Source organism: Pinus tabuliformis, chromosome X (genome assembly GCF_031772625.1).
Source record: "Pinus tabuliformis cultivar Carrire ecotype Pingquan chromosome X, CPIR1, whole genome shotgun sequence".
NCBI classification, from domain to species: domain Eukaryota; kingdom Viridiplantae; phylum Streptophyta; class Pinopsida; order Pinales; family Pinaceae; genus Pinus; species Pinus tabuliformis.
This window is the reverse complement of record NC_142308.1, coordinates 1,340,758,998-1,340,782,227: the sequence shown is the minus strand read 5'-3', so window position 1 is coordinate 1,340,782,227 and position 23,230 is coordinate 1,340,758,998. Positions and strand designations below refer to the sequence as shown.

At 38.0% G+C, this 23,230-nt stretch overlaps 1 protein-coding gene and 1 pseudogene across 1 annotated transcript; one reads left to right on the top strand and one right to left on the bottom strand.

The window, feature by feature from the left end:
• Positions 1-20,221: 20,221 nt before the first annotated feature.
• LOC149145018 (E3 ubiquitin-protein ligase UPL3-like) lies at positions 20,222-21,031 on the bottom strand. The gene is made up of 4 exons (XM_089452337.1): positions 20,975-21,031; positions 20,770-20,886; positions 20,422-20,592; positions 20,222-20,332 (listed from the first exon to the last, which is right to left on the bottom strand). Exons 1-4 carry the CDS (start codon positions 21,017-21,019, stop codon positions 20,222-20,224), a joined length of 444 nt encoding a protein of 147 aa, XP_089308463.1. The 5' UTR covers positions 21,020-21,031.
• Positions 21,032-21,911: 880 nt separating this feature from the next.
• Positions 21,912-22,678, top strand: LOC149145017 (uncharacterized; annotated as a pseudogene).
• The last annotated feature ends 552 nt before the right edge of the window (positions 22,679-23,230 follow it).

Sequence of the window (23,230 nt, the reverse complement as noted above, 5' to 3'; positions counted from 1 at the left end):
AATCTCTCCCTCTACCTCTAGAGTCCTAATCAAAATAGGAACTGATAAGACACATGTCTTCTTAGAGTTTCAATACAATTAGGAGATGTGACACATATCCCCATGATCCCATGATTCTCTCCACTCAAATTCCAATTTGGCCTTAGGGTGCCACATAAAGGTATTCTAGAAGCCTCATTTTGACCTACACATGTCAACAATCTCAACCCAATTGTTAGGTATAAGCATATCCACATTATTTTCTAACTTTTAACCACAAATTCACTTAAAAAGACTAAGAATTAATAAAGTTTGGGAAACATAAATGTGGCCCAATGATAATGAAAGTGGGATGAATGTAGTGACATGGTAGTGAAATAGAAGTGAAATGGAGGTGATATAATGGACATAATAGTGAAAGTGTAATGGAATGAATAACATTTTCAAGACCCAACAATGGTCACCCCCCTGCATTAGGAACTTGGCATTTAGACCCGTCTAGACCTGGGCTTTACAATTGTTGTCATATCCGTGTGCCCCTTCCTCAACTTGCAACTTCCTACCATGGGAATGCTTGTCTCTCTGCCAATTGTGCCCCCCAAGGTCCCTACCTACGCTTTTTCTGCCATGAAAGTGTAATTTATAGGATTTCCACAACCAATTGTTGGCTTTGCTGGTATCCCAACCCCTTGCTCGCAACTCTAGTTTACCTCTCTCAGCTTCAGTCAACCCCCCCCAACCTAATAGGCCTACTAACCCCAATTCCCCTGGATTGCACTAACAAGTGTGGGCTTGTAGCTTGGCTCAACCCCACAATATCCATGCCATTGCCAAAGTTTTGGCTCAACAACATAATGGTTGACACGCAGTGCCAGGCCATAACCCTCCCTTTCCTCCCTTGGTTTCTTCCTGACTGGGCTAAGCCCCATTGGGATGGCCCTTTGCCTCTCCCTTCCCCCTAGTAGAACCCCCACCAATGCATGAAATTGCCGCAGGAATTCGACTAGAGCTTAGAAATTGACCAGGAGCAAGACTACATACCAGAAAGTCGTCGCTAGCCCGCAGCCAAAATTCCACATCCTCTCTTCCACTCTGAGCTTCCTTCCTTCTCCTATGCAAAATTCACTTGCCCGACACGTTGAATACCTTCCCTATCTTCGCCACCCTGCCTTAACTCTCCCTTTGCCACCCTGCCAGCCCACATCCCATGCATTCATGAGTGAGGACACCGCACCCCCTGCCTTAAGCATGTGGGGGGTAGTTGTCATAAACGCTTCAGTACTGACCATGTCCAATCGAGGTTTGTCACCGCTGACACCACGTGTCATCCCGATCGGGAGTTTCAACCATGATTTTTATTCAAAAACTTTAATATGAAATTTTAGACTATTTCGAAAACTTTAATCTCACTCTTCCCACCAACTTGGATATCTCAATTATAGGTCGATCTCATGAGGAAATGAAACATTATTTTATCTCATCCACACAAAATTATCATTATCAATCTTGGAATAAGCTAAAGAGGCAAATTTTTGGCTTTTCTCAACTATGCGTGATTCTAATATTCACCGCCACATCATCTCCCCTCTAACTATGTTCAATGAGTAGTTCCAATCATTGTATCTGGAGTATATAACATAAATTTTCCTCTGGATTACATAACATATATTATTGTTAGCAATTAAAGAAATGTGATATTAGTGTTGAAGTACAAAATTTTGTTGAGAATTCATGCTAATTGTATATCTAGGTATGTTACTCCCTCCATGTTCATTTTAAAATTCTAAAACACTTCCCATGATTATCTCCTTTTACACCAACTCTTAGATTTTATGCTTTTGTTATCAAACATAGTGATGGAAGATTTTGGAGAAGAAAGGAAGGTGTCCCAAAATATATTTAAAATTCAGGAAAGAAACATGAAACTATGTCATATCTGTGTAACATTTTACCTTATCTAACTCCTTCAATATATGCTTAAACTATTGATAGTGACAAGTTTTATATTTTTTTAAGATGACAAATGTCAAAGAAATGTATTAATGATACTTGTGATATAATGTCTAAACAAATATTTCCAAATATTTTACTCTCGAGTTGGCAGGCATTGAGAACTAACAATTTGGCAATTTTGGTCAAGTTATAATTTGTTTAAGTTAAGTTAATTAAGCTTTGATAATTCGTTTTTCAGAGTACTTTGATAAAAAGTAATAAAAACCTGAAAATTTTTGCAATTTGTTATATTTTGAGAGAAATTTTAAAATGAAATGAAATTTATGTTTTTGAATTTTAACATTTTTAAAGAAATATTTTCACCATTTAAAAAAATGATAACAAAGAAATAATAATAAAAAACTAAAAAGATCATGAATTAAAACAAAATGAACCAATTAAAATTAATAAATATTCAATAAATTTATTAATTTATTAATCTCAACTAGTTTACTCTTTTCTTTTCAACCTATAATTCCTAACCCTATCATTTTTATCATCTTCCCTACTTCAATAAATTTGCATTTTTAACTTTTCACTTTACATATGTTCTATAAATGAAACAGCAAGTTAGTAATCTACACGAGACTCTATGATTTCATAAATAAAAATGAATTAAAAAAGGTTTGAATTCAAAAATAAATATTACAAAAAATATTATGCCATGAAGTTAGGATTCAGCGTAACCATAACCATCGTGAAGTTGTTGCAAATTACGAGAGAATATGTTTGATTAGACCCTCCCAGCCATTCACGTGAGGTACTTATTAAAAGATTTATAATATAATTCAATATATTTTTTTCTCTTATTTTTTTAGGTATGTACCTATAATTTTATTAATATAGATTAATTATTAAATTCTGTATTTGGTTAAATCTAATCAGTAACATATACGACCAGTGAATTAAAAAAAATATATATATTTCCAAATATATATATAGTCATTCTTTATCAATAAATTTATTATCGTCATTCCGTATCAATGAATTTAATAATTTTACAATTTTTACTGGTTCACTTTACATGTTTTCAATAACTGAAATACCAATTTAAACTCTAGTGGACTAATATGCACGAACCTCTATGAATTCATAAATAAAACTAAAAAGAAAAGATGAATTAAGAAATAAAATTAAAAAAAATGTATACCACGAAGTGTGCATTCAACCGTAATCATCGTGAAAATGTTGCAAATTATGAGATTATATTTGATCAAACTCTCCTAGCCATTCAGAGAAGGAAATCCTTAGTAGATTTTTTTCAGTAAGAAAAATCTGGATATATTATATTGAGTAAATATAAGGATCTTGTTTACAATGAAGACACATAGTCTTAGTATGAAGATCGGAATGGAGGGCGCAAGGCCGTAGCCAGATACCAACAAGGGATGTAACATGGTGATCTTAAAATGAGCCGATTGAGCGCATTTCACTGCGCAAAATAGACAGTGAACATGGTGATCATATAGAGAGCGGAATGAACGCATATGACTGCGCGAAATAAGAGAGAGATATCATAATAAGAAACTGAAATCGGAAGGCATAATAACACAGAAGTGTTCAGCGCCATATTAGAATAAGCAAGCTCCATAGATGGATAAGGAGCACGTTACAAAAAGAACGAGGCTCAGATTGAGAGTAGAGCCAATTAAATCTGTGAGGGCATAGACCCCATTATGGAGGGCAGAATGGAAACCAGCGGCAGGCAGGAGGCCTGGAAGATGCGCCTGTTCCTCCACGTCCAGATATTCCAGCATGTGAGGCAGAAAAGAGCCTGCCTTGCAGAGCTTTGGTCGGCCCACCAAGAAAAAGCATCCTGGACAGAGGAGAAAAAACAGTGAGGAAAACCAAAATGGATGGAGAGATCATACCAGATTGCTTGGGAGGCAGGGCATTGGAAAAACATGTGGGAGTTGGATTCATTCGCCAGAAGGCAAAGAAGACATCTGCCTGGACCGTGCCAACCTTTTCTCTGTAATACATCCCAGGTGAGGTTCTTATCAGTGAAGAGAAGCCAAGAGAATAGAATGGTTTTGAGGGGGCAAGGGGCCTTCCAGAACTTAACTGGAAAAACTACAGGAATGGGAGGGAGATCGGCGATTAAGGCAGAGTAAATCTTTCGGACAGTGATGGGATGGATGGAGGAGTCAGTGGACCAAATAAGGGTGTCTTTTGTGCCAAGTTGAACAATCCCATGGTGTGAAAAACGGGAAGAGAAGGAAAGCCAAAGGGGGCGGAGGAGGGGAGGGATGGCCAGCTGAAGGTCAGATTTCCATATTGGTTGAAGAGAGGACCAGGAGTCTATGAGAGTGTTCCAGGTAAAGAGACCTCTAGAATGGAAGAAAGAGAGCAATGAGAGGGGGATCATGGATTCCAGATTGTATAGAGTGGGATCTATACCAATAAGGATACTGGAGCCCGAGAAGAGAGTCCACTTAAGATTCTTCCTGAAAAAAGGTTGGATCTTTTTGAAGTTGTTCCATATGGGGGATCCGCTCCGGATTCCAAGCGAAGATCTATTGAACCAGTGGACCAAGGGGCGGCCCTTAAGATATTTTTGTCTTATCAAATGACTCCACGGACCGTTCCCAAAAAAGCCCCTGTGTAGAGATTTGCATAAGAGCGCCTTGCCAAAAAGATGCATATCGAGGAGACCCCAGCCACCCTTCTCTTTTGGGCGAGATATAGTGCCCATCTTTACCAAGTGAATTTTAGAGGGGGAAGATCGACCGCTCCACAAAAAAATGGCAGTTATGGATTCCATTTGTTTGATAACAGAAATTGGGAGGAGAAATAGGTGGCTCCAGTACACCGAGAGTTGTGAGAGGACTGTCTGAACCAAGATGTATCTCCCTGCAAGAGACAGAAAGTGCATTTCCCATCGAGAAATCTTGTGGAAGAAGCGTTCCACCAGCCAGGCCCAGTCCATACTATGATACCCCTTTGCTTTTAGGCGGAAGCCCAGGTAGGTGAAGCCGTCCTTAATGAGGGCTACATTGATTCCAAAACGGGCAGCAATCCACTGAGCCAAATCAGGATTTGAATCGTTATGATAAAGCACAAATTTTCCACAGTTGATCGAAAGGCCTGTAGCAGCCTGGAATTTTCTGAAGAGCATATAGAGGCATATCCAGGAAGGTTTGCAAAGCATGGCAAAAAGAAGGATGTCATCGACAAAGAAGTTATGGGAGAGGGAGATGTCTCTGCAAATACGAACCGGCTTGCATCTACCCTCGTCCACAGCATGGTTGATTTGCGAGCTGAGACAGTTCATCACCAATATAAAAAGAAGCGGGGAGAGAGGGCATCCCTGTCGGAGCCCTCTCTCAGCATGGAAGAAAGTGGATGGAATACCATTTATAATTACTGAGAAATGGACAGATTCCACGCACGCCATGATCCAACTGATTGCCATGGGCCTTAAGCCAATTTTTGCAAGAAGAATTTTGAGGAAGCTCCAGTCGACGCAGTCAAAGGCCTTTTTAAGATCGATTTTAAGAGCAGCGGCGTTAATTTTCTTGGTGCATATGGAGTGGAGGCACTCCTGTGCCATAGCAACGGCATCCATGATAAGCCTGTCCTTGAGGAAAGCGTGCTGTTCTTTAGAAATAAAAGAGTTGAGAACTTTCTTCAATCTGTCTGCTATAATTTTGGAAATGATCTTATATAGGGAATTGCACAAAGAAATCGGCCTATAATCTCCAAAAGAAGTGGATTTTTCACGCTTTGGAATTAAGGCAATAAAGGTGGCGGAGAGAGCTTTGTTGATGCTACCAGAATGACGGGACGCATCAACCATGCTGAGGAGATCTTTTTTAAAGAGTTCGAAGAAATGGGAGAAAAATTCCAACGGCCAGCCATCAGGACCGGGGCTCTTGTCTTTGCTGAAGGACTTAATGGTTGCCGAAAGTTCTGCCTCCGTGACGGGCCTGAGAAAAACATCGTTGGCATCATCATCGAACATGACCGGAAGATATTCGACTGCCGAGAGAGAATCGTTTAGATCACTGTGATGCCTTGAATATTGCTGCTTGAAGAAACGAGTGGCCTCCGCTGAGATTTCATGCTGGGAGGAGAAGCATTGTCCTCGGTCATTTTCAATCTTCCAAATTGAATTTTTAATTCTGCGCCCGTTTGCGAAATTGTGGAAGAAGCGGGTGTTCTTGTCCCTGTCTTTGAGCCAAATGGCTCGACTTTTAAGCCGCCAAGAAGCTTCCTCTTTTAGGAGAAGAGCTTGTTTCTTTCTTTCAAGGGTGCTCATGAGGGAGGCCTTGTCGATCATCCTTCCACTGATATGAATAGAAGATGCAATCCTGTTAATTTCTGAGTTGATGTCGAGGAGTTCCTGTGCATCTTTTTGCTTCTTTGCATGCTGCCAAGTCTTTGTTTTCTCTCTTAGAAGCTGGATCTTGTCTCGGAAAGTTAGAAGAACAGCGTCCTGTGAATTGTTGATGTCCCCCCAGCTAGAATTTATGAACTCATTAAAGGATTCGTCCTGTAGATGAATGGAGTTGAATTTAAATGAGTATCCCATTCTTCGTTCAGCCTGAGCCCATTCGAGGAGGATGGGCTTGTGGTCAGAGGTGAGCTCCCCACTAGTTTTTGCTTGCGGCATCCCTCATTGTAGGATTATACTGGAATGCAAAAGAAAGCGGTCGATTCTTTTCGCAATGAAGGCAGAATCCAATCTGCCATTGTCCCAAGTGGGGGTCATAATATTAGGGCATATGTCGACTAGGTTCCTGTTAAAAAACTCCTTCCTCATTCTGTCTTCCAGCCTATCGACTGATTGGCCATGACCCCAGCATTCATTTGAGCTTAGAGTAAGATTGAAATCACCTGCAATAAGCAACGAATTAATATCCAAAATACCTGAGGAAAACAAAGAATCCCAAAAGGGGGATCTGTGCCTGTAAGGAGCGTATATGTTCAGCAAATTTAAAATCATCGGACGCCCTCTAATGGAGGCAGAGAGAAGAATGCCTGCAGAGCATTTAAACGCCTTTGCCTTGATCATATTAGGGTCCCACATAGTCACCAAACCTCCGGAAAGACCTTCCGCATTGGTGGCAGCCATGTGCCATGATGGAAACATCTTGCGGAAAAAAGCTAGGGATACCCAGCTGGGATGCATTGTTTCTTGGATGAAAATGATAGAGGGCCGAGCAGAGAGGAGAGTACCCCTTAGAGCCAAGAACTTAGGGCCGGCTCCAAGGCCCCTGATGTTGTAAGAGATGATAAAGGTCATTTGGAAGGCTGGCCAGCCAAGCTTGCTCTAAGGGGCTATGGAGGAGGAGACTCGAAGATAGGAACATCAATGAGGGGAAGGTTTGATAAACCCAATTCAGAGGATATAGTGCGGCCTTTATAGTGGCGACTCCCACCACGGGTCTTCTTTCGGACAGTGATATTTTTGGCTGAGTTGGGACTAATACTAGGGAAGGATGGTTTATGAATTGTCAAAGGTTCCAGGATAGGAGGGTTACAGTTAAGCAGGTGATCAATGTCGCTGTCAAGAGTGTTGACCGGGGAGTCCGATGGAGAATTGAAGGGGGTCGGGGAGTGGTGGGTTCCTTTTCCTTTTTGGGAGGCAGATAGGGAGGACGGGGAGGAGGAGATGATAATGGGATGGGAGCCGACAACAAAATCTAAGGCGTTCATGGTCGGGGGGGGGTAGGGACCGGAGCCTCTTCATGCTGATCAATGACTGGGGGCTGTAAAAATCTGCCCTGGAGATGAGATGTGGAGAGGAAGGAATCGCCTCGGTTGCCCCCGGCGAAATAGGAGTGCTTCTAAAACCTGTAAAGTTTGGCGAGTCCGGCCTGAACTGGGAATCTTCTTGAGTGCTTCTGAAATCTGCGGATTTGAAGGAGAAGTTTTCCCCTGGAGGGCCATCTTTGTCAGAGCGAGAGTCTGTTCTTTCATTTTCCCCATTGTCCCGGGAGAGGGGGCGAAGTCTGCGTCTGCGAAAGCGACAATCTCTAACAAGATGACCGGTTCTGTGGCATGCGGAACAGCGGAACGGAATGCCCCAATAATCGAGCCTTTGGAGAATCTTTGCTCCTTCCCAAGAGATTTCGATTTGGTCAGGATAACCCCCCTTATATGGTCTTTCTATGAGAATCCAGGCGATTCTCTTGTCCTTTTCGCCTCTAACCCAGGGATCGACGTAGATAAACTTTCCAATGGCACCTCCAATAGTGGCAAGAATCTCCGGCGTCCACAATTGAAGAGGGAGATTCGGCAATTTAACCCAGATCATGCTGTGAGTGGGTGTGTTCTTAAGGGGGTCGAAACCAAGATACCATCTTGAGAGAGGAAGAAAACTTCTGCCCGAGACCCACGGCCTGTTCAAGATCAATTCCAGATCTGCCTCCTTTTGAAAGTGGAAGGAGAACCAGTCCTTCATAAGCCTAGAGATGATGGGAGTGTAACCAATAATGGGAGTCCAGGATTTGGAAACCCAACTTCGTATTTGAGACTCATCCAGCTCCGGAAAATACCATTTCCCCACGAGGGCGAGATTTTGGAGGCTCTCAATACGTTCGACCAGAGATGGACCTGTAACAGAGACAGCCTTTTGTGGAACCGTTTTGACAGGGCCTTTTTGCTTGTGGCGTCCCTTTGAGAAAATGTGAGAGTCAATGGACCCCGAGAGGGGAGGGTCCCGCAGCCCTGGTGGCAGGAAATCCGACAGCGTGGAGTGCCATCGGGGATTTCCCCTTGCCATGTTGGTGCTGTCTCAGCTTGAATTGCCGCGGCGAAAAGTTCTTTGGTGGCTGGGGAGTCACTGTCTTCGGCCATCCCAAAGAGGAGAGAATCAGTCAGGAGTTCCTAGGAGAATCCCAAAAAAGGGATCCCCCGTACAAAAGAAAATCCCGAGGAGAGAAGCCGGCGGAGAATGTTGCCCGGAGAGAAAGATATGTGGAGAGAAAGGACAGTCTCTTATGAATGGAATACTCTAGAACGGATCCTTTGGGAGAAAAGTGACGAGAGCCTGCCGCCGTTTTGTCTTGTTCAAAGAAAAAGGTGGCAGAACCAATTAATGGAGCGAGAGAGAAGAGACTTGGAGAAAGCAGAACGTCGACGGAAATAGAATTTGAATCAGATTTCCGGGAGAAGAGTCGGAAAACCCCCTGGGCCTCAAGGAGAGTCGATGGCGGGATCAGAGGAGCTTCATTTCAGTTGTTACAGTCAGAACAACAGCAGTAACATTGTAGAACACACCACCATTTACAAATGCGAAAACGGATGTCTCGACAAGGACTATAGATGTAAAACGAGGCCCTGATTCTACTTATGAATGCACTGAACAAATTCCGCATTGATGAAGAACAACAACGGAGATTAGAATCCAGGAAAGGACATACCTTTGAAAAAACTTACTAGAGAGGCGTTATAACAACTGTTAGTGATCATCCATAACAAACGATAACCATATGATAAACTATGCTATATCCTTGAACGTGAATTAAAACCTCCCCTGATTTTATGAACAACACCACCTATCTAGCATGTAACCCAGTTCCCTCACAGAGTCTATCCAGACAGAAAAAAAGTTAAGAGAGGATAGAAAAAACGACAAACCTGAGAGGGAGCCGCGCGCAACCAGGAGCCAGGATCCATGAACAAACCGAAGAGCGGAGAGACACCAGGCGAAAAAGGAAGCAGAGTCAATGGTTGCCTCCAGCCCTCAAGGCTGGAGGAGGGAAACCGATAGAGCTAGAAAGAGCAGGCTTATATAGGACGAAGCCTGCAAGAAACGGGAAAGAGCCCCGTTCCACGATCCCCTATTCAACGTCAGGGAGCAGAGACCATGCAGGGACAAGTGCTAGACATGAAGGAAGCGGACTAGGACCGGCCGGCAAATGGCCTTTTGCGGAGAGAGTAATGGATACCGACGGTTGGCTGCTTTATGAACAGGTGTTCTTCATAGGGGGAGAGTAGACTGGGCGCCGAAGCGAGGCTGTAGGTCCTCCCGGCTAAAAGCTATTGGTGAATAGAGATGCAGCGCAATGGTCCCGGCTGAAAACTATTGGTGAATAGAGATGCAGCGCCATGGTCACTGGATGTGTCTGTCATGGACTCCTCCGGTTGGATGCTCCTGTCGCGCGACTCGCCTCTCCTGCCTCCAATACATGCATTGAAACTCATGATGGTTAGACATTGGATAACCTGAATAAATTATTAAACCTCCTTAGTAAATATCACACGTAATCTGTTAAAAATCTTTTATCACATAATTCAATGAATGAACTAGATTACCAATAAGATAATTAATTAATTAATTATATATATATATATATATATATCGGAGTTAGAAAGAGACTGGGCTGTGGTCAAATTAATTTAATTTCTTAAAAGTTGCCTTTATTCTCAACTATTTATATGAGATTTGAACGTGTAACATAGTTATATATATAGATATGGATATTAAAACACAGTTTATAAATAAAACTATTTTCCAACCCAAAAGAATGAAAAACCAAATATATATTTGAATTTTAATAACATTTTCAATAACCATTTTTATAATAATAATAATAATTATTATTATTATTATAATAAAATAATAAAAATAAATTAACAATAATATAATACAAATATTATTTTTTCATTAAATATGGAATATGCTTTTATTTTTATGTATATTTTAAATTTTCTATATTTTGGTCTACCTTGAAAGGTGGTATGGATTTGTTAGAATGACAATTTTGAGCTGTGCACAATTCAAGTGCTCCAAGAATCTTTTAGGATTTTTAATTTATTTATGCATTTAGAAACAAATTTTAAACAATTAAAAATCAAAATTTTACTAAAAATGATATGGCCAAAATATTATGAAAAAACCAAAACATAGAACAATTACACTATGTATTTTTTCTTCTCATAAATAAACTGCTTGATGCACTTAACACATACTCTCTTGAAAAAATTCATGATTGGGTGGTTAGTGATTGTTATACATAAGTTGTCATTGATGGCAAAGGAGTAGCGAAAAATTTCGAGCCATTTCCAGATCAAAATATCATCTTAAGAGATCTTAGAAGCTACTCAAGTGGATATAGCTTGGAAAGAGCTTTCCAATGCTATATTGAAGTTGGAAAGAGATCTACAGGATCAAAACTTATTTGCACTCAAAGTTAGGCTGGCCAAAAAGGGTCAAAGGTTGCAAAGCTAAAGTTGGGGATGGTTTCAGTTGACACTAAGTTTGGAAAGACTCTCCTAAGATGGTGGAATAGCTAGTAGAGGATGAGAGTTAAAGCATGTGCATGTATTAGATGGATTAGTACCACACATCCCCACCAACTCGTCGAAGAAATTGCAGGGGACCATGCATGCTCAATGGTTAACGATAGGGGGGTCCATTTTGGGTGGATTGCGCAAACCACCATTCAAGTGATCAATTCTCCTCATTAAAAGTGGGACCCCTACCCCCTTTATGATAAAACCACGTTGGGGGTGTCTACGAAAAACCGTAAATGGTAAATGGTAGTGTAGTAGGGAAATTATGTGGGATGTTGCGACTAAGAAAGGTGGCATAGACAGGTGAGTTAGACCAACGAAAAGTGGCTACATATCAGACACATCATCTTGGAAGTCTTTCCCTAGGAATTCTCAAAGGAGTGCTAGTTAAAACATTTAGGGAAATAGTCTCGGGGTGAGGTGACAAGGTGGCTTGCTACAAGTAGTGGTATTTTGTGCACATCAAAGTAGTGGGTAACCCCATGGAGAACACATCACCTCAGAATCCTTGTTTCTAGAAGATTCAAAGGTAGGTTTGTGTCTAAATTGTTGGGGTGATGTGGTGTTAGGAGGACGTGGATAAGATGACACATGGTGTGATTTTATTAGCTTATAGGAGTGGCATGAAGCCATGATGGGGCTATAGTAATATCATTACCTTAAAATGATGTCAACAAGACATGAGGCACCAATGATGATGTGGCATCTTGCATGTATATTTGGTGTTTTTAGGTGGCCAAGTCGGCCAAAAATGGGTGACACATGGAAACTCAATGAGTAATACATGACATCCTTGTAAAGGTGGAAAACAAGTTGGCTAGGATAATATGTCTTGGAAGAATTACCCCAATAGTTGTCAAGGGTGCACAAGTTCAAAATTGTAGGGAGATAATTGTGGGACATGGTGGAAACTTGGTGGCAAATAAAACTCAGCGTTCCAATTTTCCGATTAGTCCATGTGTGCAATGTGAGGCCCCATAGTGGCATGTCACCTCAGACCCCAGAAGTCTAGGAATCATAGCAATAAACGAGGGAGAATAACTTTTTTCTTTGGGTTGACAAGGGATCGTGACACATTGGGTGACACGTGGCATATAAATCAGAAGTAGTGGACCAGTTATAGACACATAAGTGGAAACATGGTGGGGCCTCAGAGGACACATCATCATAGAGGATTAACTATAGAGGAAAAAAAATGTGCTCATTAAAGTTTTCCCAGGGAAATACGAGTCAGGGGAAAAAGTGTTGGACTAATAGTTAGTTCGTTGTGTAGTTTTATGTGAACAATGGTGTGGGCCAAGCATAAGCGGGTCGAAAAATTTATTTTTCATTATATGCAAAAAGATCATGGATTACACCAAGCAGTATATGTACTAAAATTAGGATAACGTGGCATGAATGAGTCGACAACTATTTGGCAAAGCATAGAAAATTTGATGTCTTATTTGGCAGTTTGGCCAAATTTAGCACTTAGCAAGATTTAGAACTGTTGATAGGAGTTTTGCTTAATCCTATAAAAGTTATAGAATTGAAAAATTTAGTTGAATAACTCAGAGTTAGCTATAAAGACAACAAAGAAGAGATTGAAGACATTAAGGAGACTTAATAGAAGTGGAACATAAGTAAAAAAAATAAGAATTCATGCATGATAAAGGGTTGACGTAAACTATAGTCTAAAAAAAAATCAACTCTAATTCCATATAAGTAGAATTGACCTAGGATGAAAGAAATATTTGTTGATGCTATTGCTATTGGTGTTGGTGCTACTCATGTTGATTAGAGATTAGAGGATGTTGAATGTGATTTGGTCGTGATTGAGTTGTGTGATTAAGAAGATAATTTCCTTATTTTTATGAAAGTAAGTGACCTTCATGATTGCAGCTTCAAGATGGAAGGATGGTGAATGAAGAAGTTTAAGCAAATGACATCTTGTAGAACAAGGGTTTCATTTCTTTCTAGTAGTTTTTGAAAACAATCAGGGGTAGCATATCCTTTTATTAGTAGCTGATGGATCAAGGTTTTAGCTCCTTCCAATAGTGGTTGGTAAAAAATTAATGGTAGGAGCTATTTTTTGTAGCGATTGATAAATCAAGGTTGTATCTCCTTTAAATAGAAACTAATAAATCAAGGGGTTTAGCTCCTTTCATAGTAATTGATAAATTAGGTAGTAATAGCTTACTTCTAGTTGGATCCAAATAACTTTTTAAAAGCATGTTGAAACTTTCCTTTCTGAAATTAATTGAAGAGAAGTTTGAAGAGTCTATGTGTTTAATTTGTGTGATGCTTATATGAATGGTTGTTGAATTATTTATTGTTGTCCTAGCATTCTTTATTTGTGAAAGACAGTCTTAAAATTCTCATAATACAAATTCATTCCCCCTCTCACTATTGACTTGAATTCTAATAGTGATGCTCAAAACATGAGAACTACAATGCAAGATTTACAACCATGCTTTGTATCCCAAAACATTATGAAAATTTGTACCAATTTCCAAAACCTTAATCTCACTCTTTATACCAACTTGGCTATATCAATTATAGGTCAATTTTATGGGGAAATGATATATTGTTTTCTCTCAACAACACAAACTTATCATTATGAATCTTGTAGTAGGCTAAAGGGGACAAATTGTTGGCCCTTTTTCATCTATGCATGATTCTTGTGTTTTCGAAGAGATCATCTAGCTTCTCCACTCTAACTATATTGAATGATTAGTTCCAACCATTGTATCTTTTGATAATTCCACTCCTTTAGACTACATAACACAAGTTATTGTTAGTAATTGAAGAGATGTGCTATTAGTGTTGAATTAGGAAACCTTATTGAGAATTTAAGTTAATTCTATATCTACCTATGTTACTCCCTCCATGCTCATTTTTAAATTTAAAAGAACTTCTCGTAGTCAACTCCCTTTGCACCTACTATCAAGTATCATGCTTTTGTTATGAAAGTGTAGTGAGATTTTGGAGGTGAAGGGATGGTGTCCAAAAATTCATGGAACATTCATATAAAAAGCATGAAATGATGCTTTATTTTTGTATCATTTTATCTTATTAACTCCTTGGATATTAACATACATAGTTGTCTTCTTTTTTTTTTGTTATTGTGAGCTATGGCAAAAAAAAATTAAAAATGTGTTAATGATACTTGTGATGTAATGCAAAACAAATGTTCCTAAATGTTTTACTCCTTGGATTGCAAGATATTGATAATTAACATTTTCAATAGAATCATCTTTTTAAATTAGATTTATTAAAATTTTATTCTTTATTTTTTCTTAAAACGTGATTATTTTTACAATTTTTCATATGAGTAGAAATTTTTTAAAAACTAATAAAATATACATTAAATTTAAACCAGTTGAAATTAACAAATATTTAATAAATTTATTAACGAATAATTCCGTGCCCTATCTTTTTTATCATCTTCCTATCAATGGCTTTAATAAATTTGCATTTTTTTATTTTTCACTTTGCATGTGTTCTGTAACTGAAACAAGCATTTTTTATTCTTCACTTTGCATGTTTTCTGTAACTGAAACAACAAGTTAAACTTTAATAGACCAACATACACGAATCTCTATGAATTCATAAATAAAAATTACGAAAGGTTATGAATTCAGAAATAAAAATTACAAAAAGAATTCTGCCATGAAGTTTGGATTCAGCGAAACATAAACATGGCGAAGTTGTTGTATGTTCTAATTTTTAATATATATATATATATATATACCTGAACACAAACACAACCTGCTGTATGTTCTAATTTTTAATATATATATATATATATATCTATATATAACCTGAACACAAACACAACCTAATTTATATATATTTAGAGGAACTAAGTTAAGTTTAAGTGGGGTTAACTCGCAGACTCTTTAAAATAGTTTCATTCTCTAGAGATAGCTTCTATCCTCAACTATTCTCATGAATTTCAACTTGTAATTTTATAGAGACTAATCCACACACCTATCAATTTACACCATACAAATACTTCAAATTTTATATTAACACAAAATGATATAACAATAACATATATAGCCTGTAATATGATTTATTTGTCAAATAATTAGTTTACAACCTTCGCATATATATATATATATATTTTTTAAACAAACCACATATGTATATTAAAAATGAGTTTGTAAATAAACCTATTTTCATATTCAAAATAACCAAAAAGGCCAAATAGATATTAAATTCTTAATAGCATACACTGAAAAGGCAAGATATTAGATTTTTAATAACATTTTATAATTATAATAATTATAAAAAAAAATAATTATTAAATAATAAAAATAAATTAATAATAATATAATAATATTATTAACTTTTTAAAATAAAATGTGCTTTAACTGGGTAGGAGGAAGAGGTTTTTCATAAAATAAACTAATATTTACATTAATAACTTAACTCAAAAATACTTAGGGAAAAAAAATCAAAGTTAATTATTAATAAAAATATTTTAATTTTCACTTTAAATTTAGTAATTAAAAGTAAAAGGAAAAAATTATTATTATGAGAAAAATATGTAAGTGCATTACTATTGAATATAGATGACATGTAAAAATATATTATTCATATTATATGATGTGTGATTCATTTTATGACGGTAAAAAAATAGTGTTATTTATAAATAAAATATTTCTACTTACATATTAAATAACATAATTTTTTATCAATTTTTATGTAGAGAAAAATAATGTATTTAAATTAAAAAAATATTCTATTTTTACTTGCCCGTATTATGGAGATGTGTAATTTATTTCCATCATAATATCTAGTTGATATGTAATATGTAAAAAAATAATATCAAGAAAAAGTTTAATGTGAATCATAAATTAAGTATGTTGAGTAAAACATTTTAATATATATATATATATATATATATATATATAAAAGGGGTAATTTCCATTAACATATTCTTTCTAATTTAAGAGATGAGGGAGATTGGTAATTCCTTCCATGTTTAATATGGTGTTGACATGTAAGTGATAAATAAAAAGATATTTAAGCTTTTAAAAAATAGTAATAATAAAAGCAATTCAATTTGTGTATGTATAATAGTAAACTTGCTATAAAGTATATAGAACAAGTTAAAATAAAAAATTCCTTATATTTAAAGCATGTTTCTAGTGTTTTGCTAAAAACAAGAATAGATCCATAACTCCAAAGTTATTAAAAGACTAAAGGTATCAGATCTATAGAGGAGCAAACATTTCCTCAAGTTTTTGTCTAAAAAAACTTAGCATCTAGAAAGATTTGTTATCTAAAGTTAAAATGGATCTAACTTAATACTAATAGGATACACAAATATCTAGTTTATAGTCTCATACTTTTTCTACATTATATTGCTTTAACTAATAAAATAATTTTGTGAAAAATTAAAGTTTTTAAGTTTATTAGCATAAATTTATGGTAACTTTAGATTTCACATTATATGACGAAAACAGTGAACGCGATTTCGCATTCTCTAGTAATGCGCAAATTATCTGGTCCTTCTGTGTGATTGATTGGCGATGGTGGGCCCGTGTTTGTCGACATGTTTTTCAAGCGGATTGTAATTAATGTCCTCTGAAAATTGTTGTGGAAAAGTCACGGATATTGGCGGGGTGTAAAAGGTGCCGATTTCCGATCAGATACGTTCTTTATTTTCGAGGAAAAGAATGTCTGTATCCAAGATTTCGTGAATAGCCATGAATCCTCATAAATCCCCATGAAGAGTCGATGCTGCTTCCTTCGTCCAGGCCACTGGTTATCAATGACGTTTTGCCACCCATGGCTCCACTTAATTCTCGCTCCGGCATGGCGTTGGTCGCGCCTATACTTCAGACTCCACACTCATGCGACATGGAAGATAGAGATACTATTAATTCATGTTACCTACTAAATGTTACCCACCCTACGCCCCCTCGCCGGTTCTCATACAAAATGTTACCCCCAAAATAACCAGATTGTGGAGACTATTTTACATAAATCCCGAGGAAAAATTGAGTAAATAAATGTGTATTCTCAACATGTTAATATACTTAAACAAGGAGGGCTGCGAAGCAGCTAGTCCCTGCACATAGCACATAGTTCTTTTTTTTGTTATTGCCTATATTAAGCAGGATCTGTAAGCATAAGTAAGTCATTCCATATTAGAGATAATGTAATGAAACTTATGACTAGAGATTGGTTAGTTGATTGGTGTATTCAATGGGTTTAGTTCAATATGCTTATACCTAGTATACTCATTAAGCAACAGGTTTCATGTCCTTGTTGCTTACTCTATACTGGAAGCTATTACTCTAGGAACTACAGAGAGACTTGCAATGATAGCAATTTCAAGACTTGTTTAGTCATACACAGGACTGATACGTTCAAAAGGTCATCCACAGAGAATCGTGTAGGTTTTGAGCAAATAGAGAAGTTCCGACCTGAAAAGAAAAGAAGCTATATGCTTATACCTAGTATACTCATTAAGCAACAGGTTTCATGTCCTTGTTGCTTACTCTATACTGGAAGCTATTACTCTGGGAACTACAGAGAGACTTGCAATGATAGCAATTTCAAGACTTGTTTAGTCATACACAGGACTGATACGTTCAAAAGGTCATCCACAGAGAATCGTGTAGGTTTTGAGCAAATAGAGAAGTTCCGACCTGAAAAGAAAAGAAGCTATTTAGTTCTTGAGGTCCTCATGAAGTCAAAAATCAGCCTTTATTGAACAACTTTCCCCCAGAAATCATACGTATAATCGTAGTCATAAAATGAAGCTTGCATAAGATACAGATTTCAGAAATTTAAAATCCAGATCAAAAAAAACAAGAATATACTTACTGGTATTACCTGAAGGAGTCATCTACGGTGACACGATTTCAATCTGTCCAAGGGAAAAGCCCAAATGGAACCGAGTCAAAAATCTTGGACTATAACCGAAAACAATAATTCTATGCTTAGAGATTACAGAATCAAAGTAATAATACAGTGCTAGAGAAAACTAGAGTGATAGCGGTACTAAGGTTTGATGGGTAAAAACCCTAAAGAATAGGAATAGGAATTTCGAAGATAAAAAATATAAAACATTTGTTACAAGACATGGAGAATCCCAATATTAAATAAAGAAAGTATGGGTCAATAATCTTAACACAGTGGTCGTATGTCTTCATAATTAAACTGAGAGTGTAGGGTACAGCTAAAATAAAGCCTTATAATGAATTAACTCCTACCCAGATACCAATTGGAATAACAAAGAAAGGAAGAGGGTTTTACCCTTCCAAGGGTATAGGCACAGCTGTAAGAACTGTAAGCAAATAATCAACACCAAAACCTTCAGTCTCTTGAATAAGAGAAGTCCATGCATTAAAATCTGCTGAGTTTGCCCTTACTATGCTCCATAACCTTTCTTCTTCAGTAGAGATGGCTGCCAAAAGAAAGTAAAAATATATCAGCTATAATATATAGAGATTCAAGAACGTCAGTCCTCTCTAATTTGACATCTATTATCTACAAGACAATATTACTCTGGGAACTACAGAGAGACTTGCAATGATAGCAATTTCAAGACTTGTTTAGTCATACACAGGACTGATACGTTCAAAAGGTCATCCACAGAGAATCGTGTAGGTTTTGAGCAAATAGAGAAGTTCCGACCTGAAAAGAAAAGAAGCTATTTAGTTCTTGAGGTCCTCATGAAGTCAAAAATCAACCTTTATTGAACAACTTTCCCCCAGAAATCATACGTATAATCGTAGTCATAAAATGAAGCTTGCATAAGATACAGATTTCAGAAATTTAAAATCCAGATAAAAAAAAACAAGAATATACTTACTGGTATTACCTGAAGCAATCATCTACGGTGACACGATTTCAATCTGTCCAAGGGAAAAAGCCCAAATGGAACCGAGTCAAAAATCTTGGACTATAACCGAAAACAATAATTCTATGCTTAGAGATTACAGAATCAAAGTAATAATACAGTGCTAGAGAAAACTAGAGTGATAGCGGTACTAAGGTTTGATGGGTAAAAACCCTAAATCTTAACACAGTGGTCGTATGTCTTCATAATTAAACTGAGAGTGTAGGGTACAGCTAAAATAAACCCTTATAATGAATTAACTCCTACCAAGGCTCCATATTTTGAGAGGTTCAAGTTCGAGGGCCACAACTTGGATTTATGTAAACCCAAAATAAACTATGCCAACAAGCACCAACATAATATGTAGAATGAAGACAATGAGACTCAACATTTCTGTAAGCCTCTGAAGCAGCCTATTCCGGCGGGAGATAAAGTGAAGTGAAGCCCTCTTCACTTCAAGAAGTCTTTGCTCTCCCTTATCGATGCATGAAGAGGGCGGGGCGTGGTGGGATCATGGCGTAGGAACTGCCCCTGCCCTATAGATTCAATACAGCTATACAATCTTGGAAAGGAAGGCTTGGAGAGGAGAGGAAACTCCGAAAGCTTCATTTCATGATTGACAAACCAGCCCAGAAGTGGATTGCGGGGGGAGGGGTCACTCTGGTAACTGATTTTTAACTTGGAGAGCCGCAAATTTCCCCAAGTTTTCATGTGCCTAAAGATTTCTTACAAAACCACAAATTGCAAACGGCACTTGGCATTTAGCTTTTTTTAATGGCAATAGTCATCTCAGGTCGTTCTCTTGCTTCCTAAACAACTATGCATGTCTACAGCGCATGTCTACAGCACTAATTTCATCCCATACAGGCATTTACATTCACAAATCCTGAAGAGCCATGAAAATACCTTAACAAACAAAAGTACAATTATTGCATGTATGAACACTGATAACTAGCTGGGGAAACACGGCTGCCAAAGTGATAGTTGTTGTAGTTTGAGAGGTTCAAGTTCGAGGGCCACGGATACTAAAACATCTCAATTGATTGCCCTTCTGCAACTTGGATTTATGTAAACCCAAAATAAACTATGCCAACAAGCACCAACATAATATGTAGAATGAAGACAATGAGACTCAACATTTCTGTAAGCCTCTGAAGCAGCCTATTCCTGCCTTATCGATGCATGAAGAGGGCGGGCCGTGGAGAGATCAAGAAGTGCCTTGGCAGCTAAAGAAGATCCACCAGCAAATTTAGATAGAATCCTAATCAAACCCTGCAAACCAATTGATAATATGAGACCATGCAATAAGTTATAACAGAACCTTCCAATTTTTTTAACAAATAAGTCACTTATGTTGATACCGTATATGTGGATGTACTAAGAGATGACTGGCCACTTCCAGAAGTACCGACAGATATAAGTCTTGCTGCTTGTGTAACCAAGCCATGATTACAGAGTTCATCTAATTTCTCAGAAGAAGAGGCAAAAGATTCTACAATCCGAGTCAAACAAATACATGCATCTTCGACCACCTGCGTAACAAATATTTATCATTGGCCAGAGGAGGAAATGTACTTCAAGGTAAACCTTCAAAGGATCAATAAAAATTGAACACAGAACACAAACAAATATAAATTTAACACTATGCCATCTTTATAAACGCACTCCTACGTTAAATATGAAAGGAGAATATGCAAAAAATAGATTACCTTTGAGTCATGAAATTGAAGAAGATTTGTCAATATTGGCACAGCATCCATTACAAATTCCGCTGCATCAGATGGAATCTTCTTGCAAATGTTTGCAGCAGTGGACAATGCTACCCTCTAGTGCATTCCAAGAGCAGACTCAAACATAAGATTAAATTTTCCTATATAAACAAAAGCTAATAAAATACAACTTTTGCGACTGTACCTGAACACCGCTGGAGAAAAATTCCAGATAAGATAGCACTGCCATTAGAGCACCAGCACGAAGGCATCATCCCTCTTACAATCCCCCTTAGCAAACCCTGAAAACAAGAAAATTTGACAATAGAAAACTCACACCACCCCACTCCCCCTCTGCCCCAAAGCCACGCACAAATAGCTCAACAAGTTGCTCAATTTCCAAAATCATCATAAGCCTATCAGTCAAACGCATTTACAGCATTCATGGAAGCAAAGACTACAATGAAAACAGGTAAAAATCTAAAATGACTTTTCAAAATACCCAAATTCAATAAGCCCAATACAAATTTAAGCTGGAAATTAACCCGAATGGGCGCAGCAGCAGAAACCCACCAAACGAACATGCAGCAAAACATAATCAACGAAATGACAGAATTTAATACAGGAATTTTAACCCAACCTGGCAAATGTGACCCTCAAGGATTTGATGAAGAACAAATAAATACCAAATGACTTTCACAGCAAGAAAATATACTTACATGTATCTCAATATTATGGCCGGATCCTCCTCCGCTTGTCCGCCCCTTCACAGATTCATAACATGCCAACAAAAGTAAGCTCTCAACTGTACCAGCTCTCAACTAAGAAACAACAATGCAACATCAAATTTCAAATTAAATAAAAATAAGAAAATCAACCGATGTCAATAAAAATAAAAATGAAAGTCGAAACTTTTATCCACCTTGTGGGCCCTACATGATGGCCATGTGCCTAACACCTATCTCCCTAGCATAACACATGCAAGCTATACAGCAGGCCACCTAAGGTGGCATCAGGTTAACAGCTGTCATCAGGGAGATTGAAACCTGAAACCCGGGCACTGTAGCTGGTTGGAATACTACTACTCAAGTCCATCCTCTTCCTGGATTGAAGAAACCCACAAACGCATATTTGAAAAATCGATGGTTGCAGACCTAGACCTAGAGTGGAATCCTTTTCCATTGGATGATGATTTCTTTGCCATCAGAAAGAAATGGCTCTGCGATTTCAATTCGAATGTGAAGAAGGCCATAGAGAAGGAGCCCTTCACCTTTGCCTGCACAGATCGTATAGCAATGGAGATGGAGACAACTCCTTCTCACAAAACCATTCGCAGGTTTCGACAGATCACAGGAGGACGTGGGGATTCATTCGCTATTCAAAGAATAGTAGAGAAAGCTCAGTTCCGCAGGGATGAATTCGTGAAGGACCTGGCTGATCGAATGACAACGATGGAGATGAGTGTGGAAAAGCTCAAGGATTTGAAGGCCAAGAAGGAAACTAAACCTGAAAAAGCAAAGCCACTGCCATGTGCATGTACTGTGAAGAAGTCCTTAAAGCAAGAATGGAAGGGGGATAATGGTGTGAAGGGCAAGATTTCATACAAATGGGAAGAATCTAAGAATAAAGTCACCGATCCCATCACAATAACAATTCCTGGAGCGCGGCAGGGGGAGTTCAAAACCATTCGAGTTGAAAAATATACTGTTATCAATGATAACAAGTCTTCAGATGCTAAGATCCGAGTCATTCCACTTGAAGAAGGCGGTGGGAGCAGCAGTAGCAGCAGCAGCCACAGCAGAAGGAGTTGTCTCCCCAAGATGCTGCTGTGATCATTCAGACCTGCTTTCGGGAATATCTGGTTCGTCGTTCCCAAAACCTTCGAAAGAATTGCGCTGAAGACAGTTGAAAAATGTGAGGCAGTCTAGGTTTTGAGATTTAGAATAGATTTCGAAATTTCAATTTTCGTTTATTTCTATGAAAATAACGGCGTTTTGTAACTCATCTTTGCCCATACGCTTATAGACGACCATAACGAACTATGGCGGTACTTATTTAAGTCAAACAGAAACTGAAATTTCTAGATGTGATTGAAGTACCTGATACCGTGAAGTAGGGAGCTTTTCAAGAGATGGGCGAACTTTCATTGTAGGCCTCGCTCAAAGTAGAAGAGCCCGTTCCCTCCATTTTCGATTCCTTCGGTTGAACCTATTGTCGAAGAAGAGGTAATTCTTTCACATAAAGTATTTGAAGTGAGCTGTGGCACGTAGGTGTTTACGTAACTATTCACCACACCCAAAGGCCTCAAGGTCTCATCGAAGAAACAAGGGACGCAGTAGATTTCACAAGGATCTGTGCAGAAGCTGTGGAGTACTGGATGGGCTTCATAGCTGTGGCCACGGACGAAGATGAACAGAACAGTTTCAATATGAACAGAACAGTTTCAATATTAGTTTGCCAC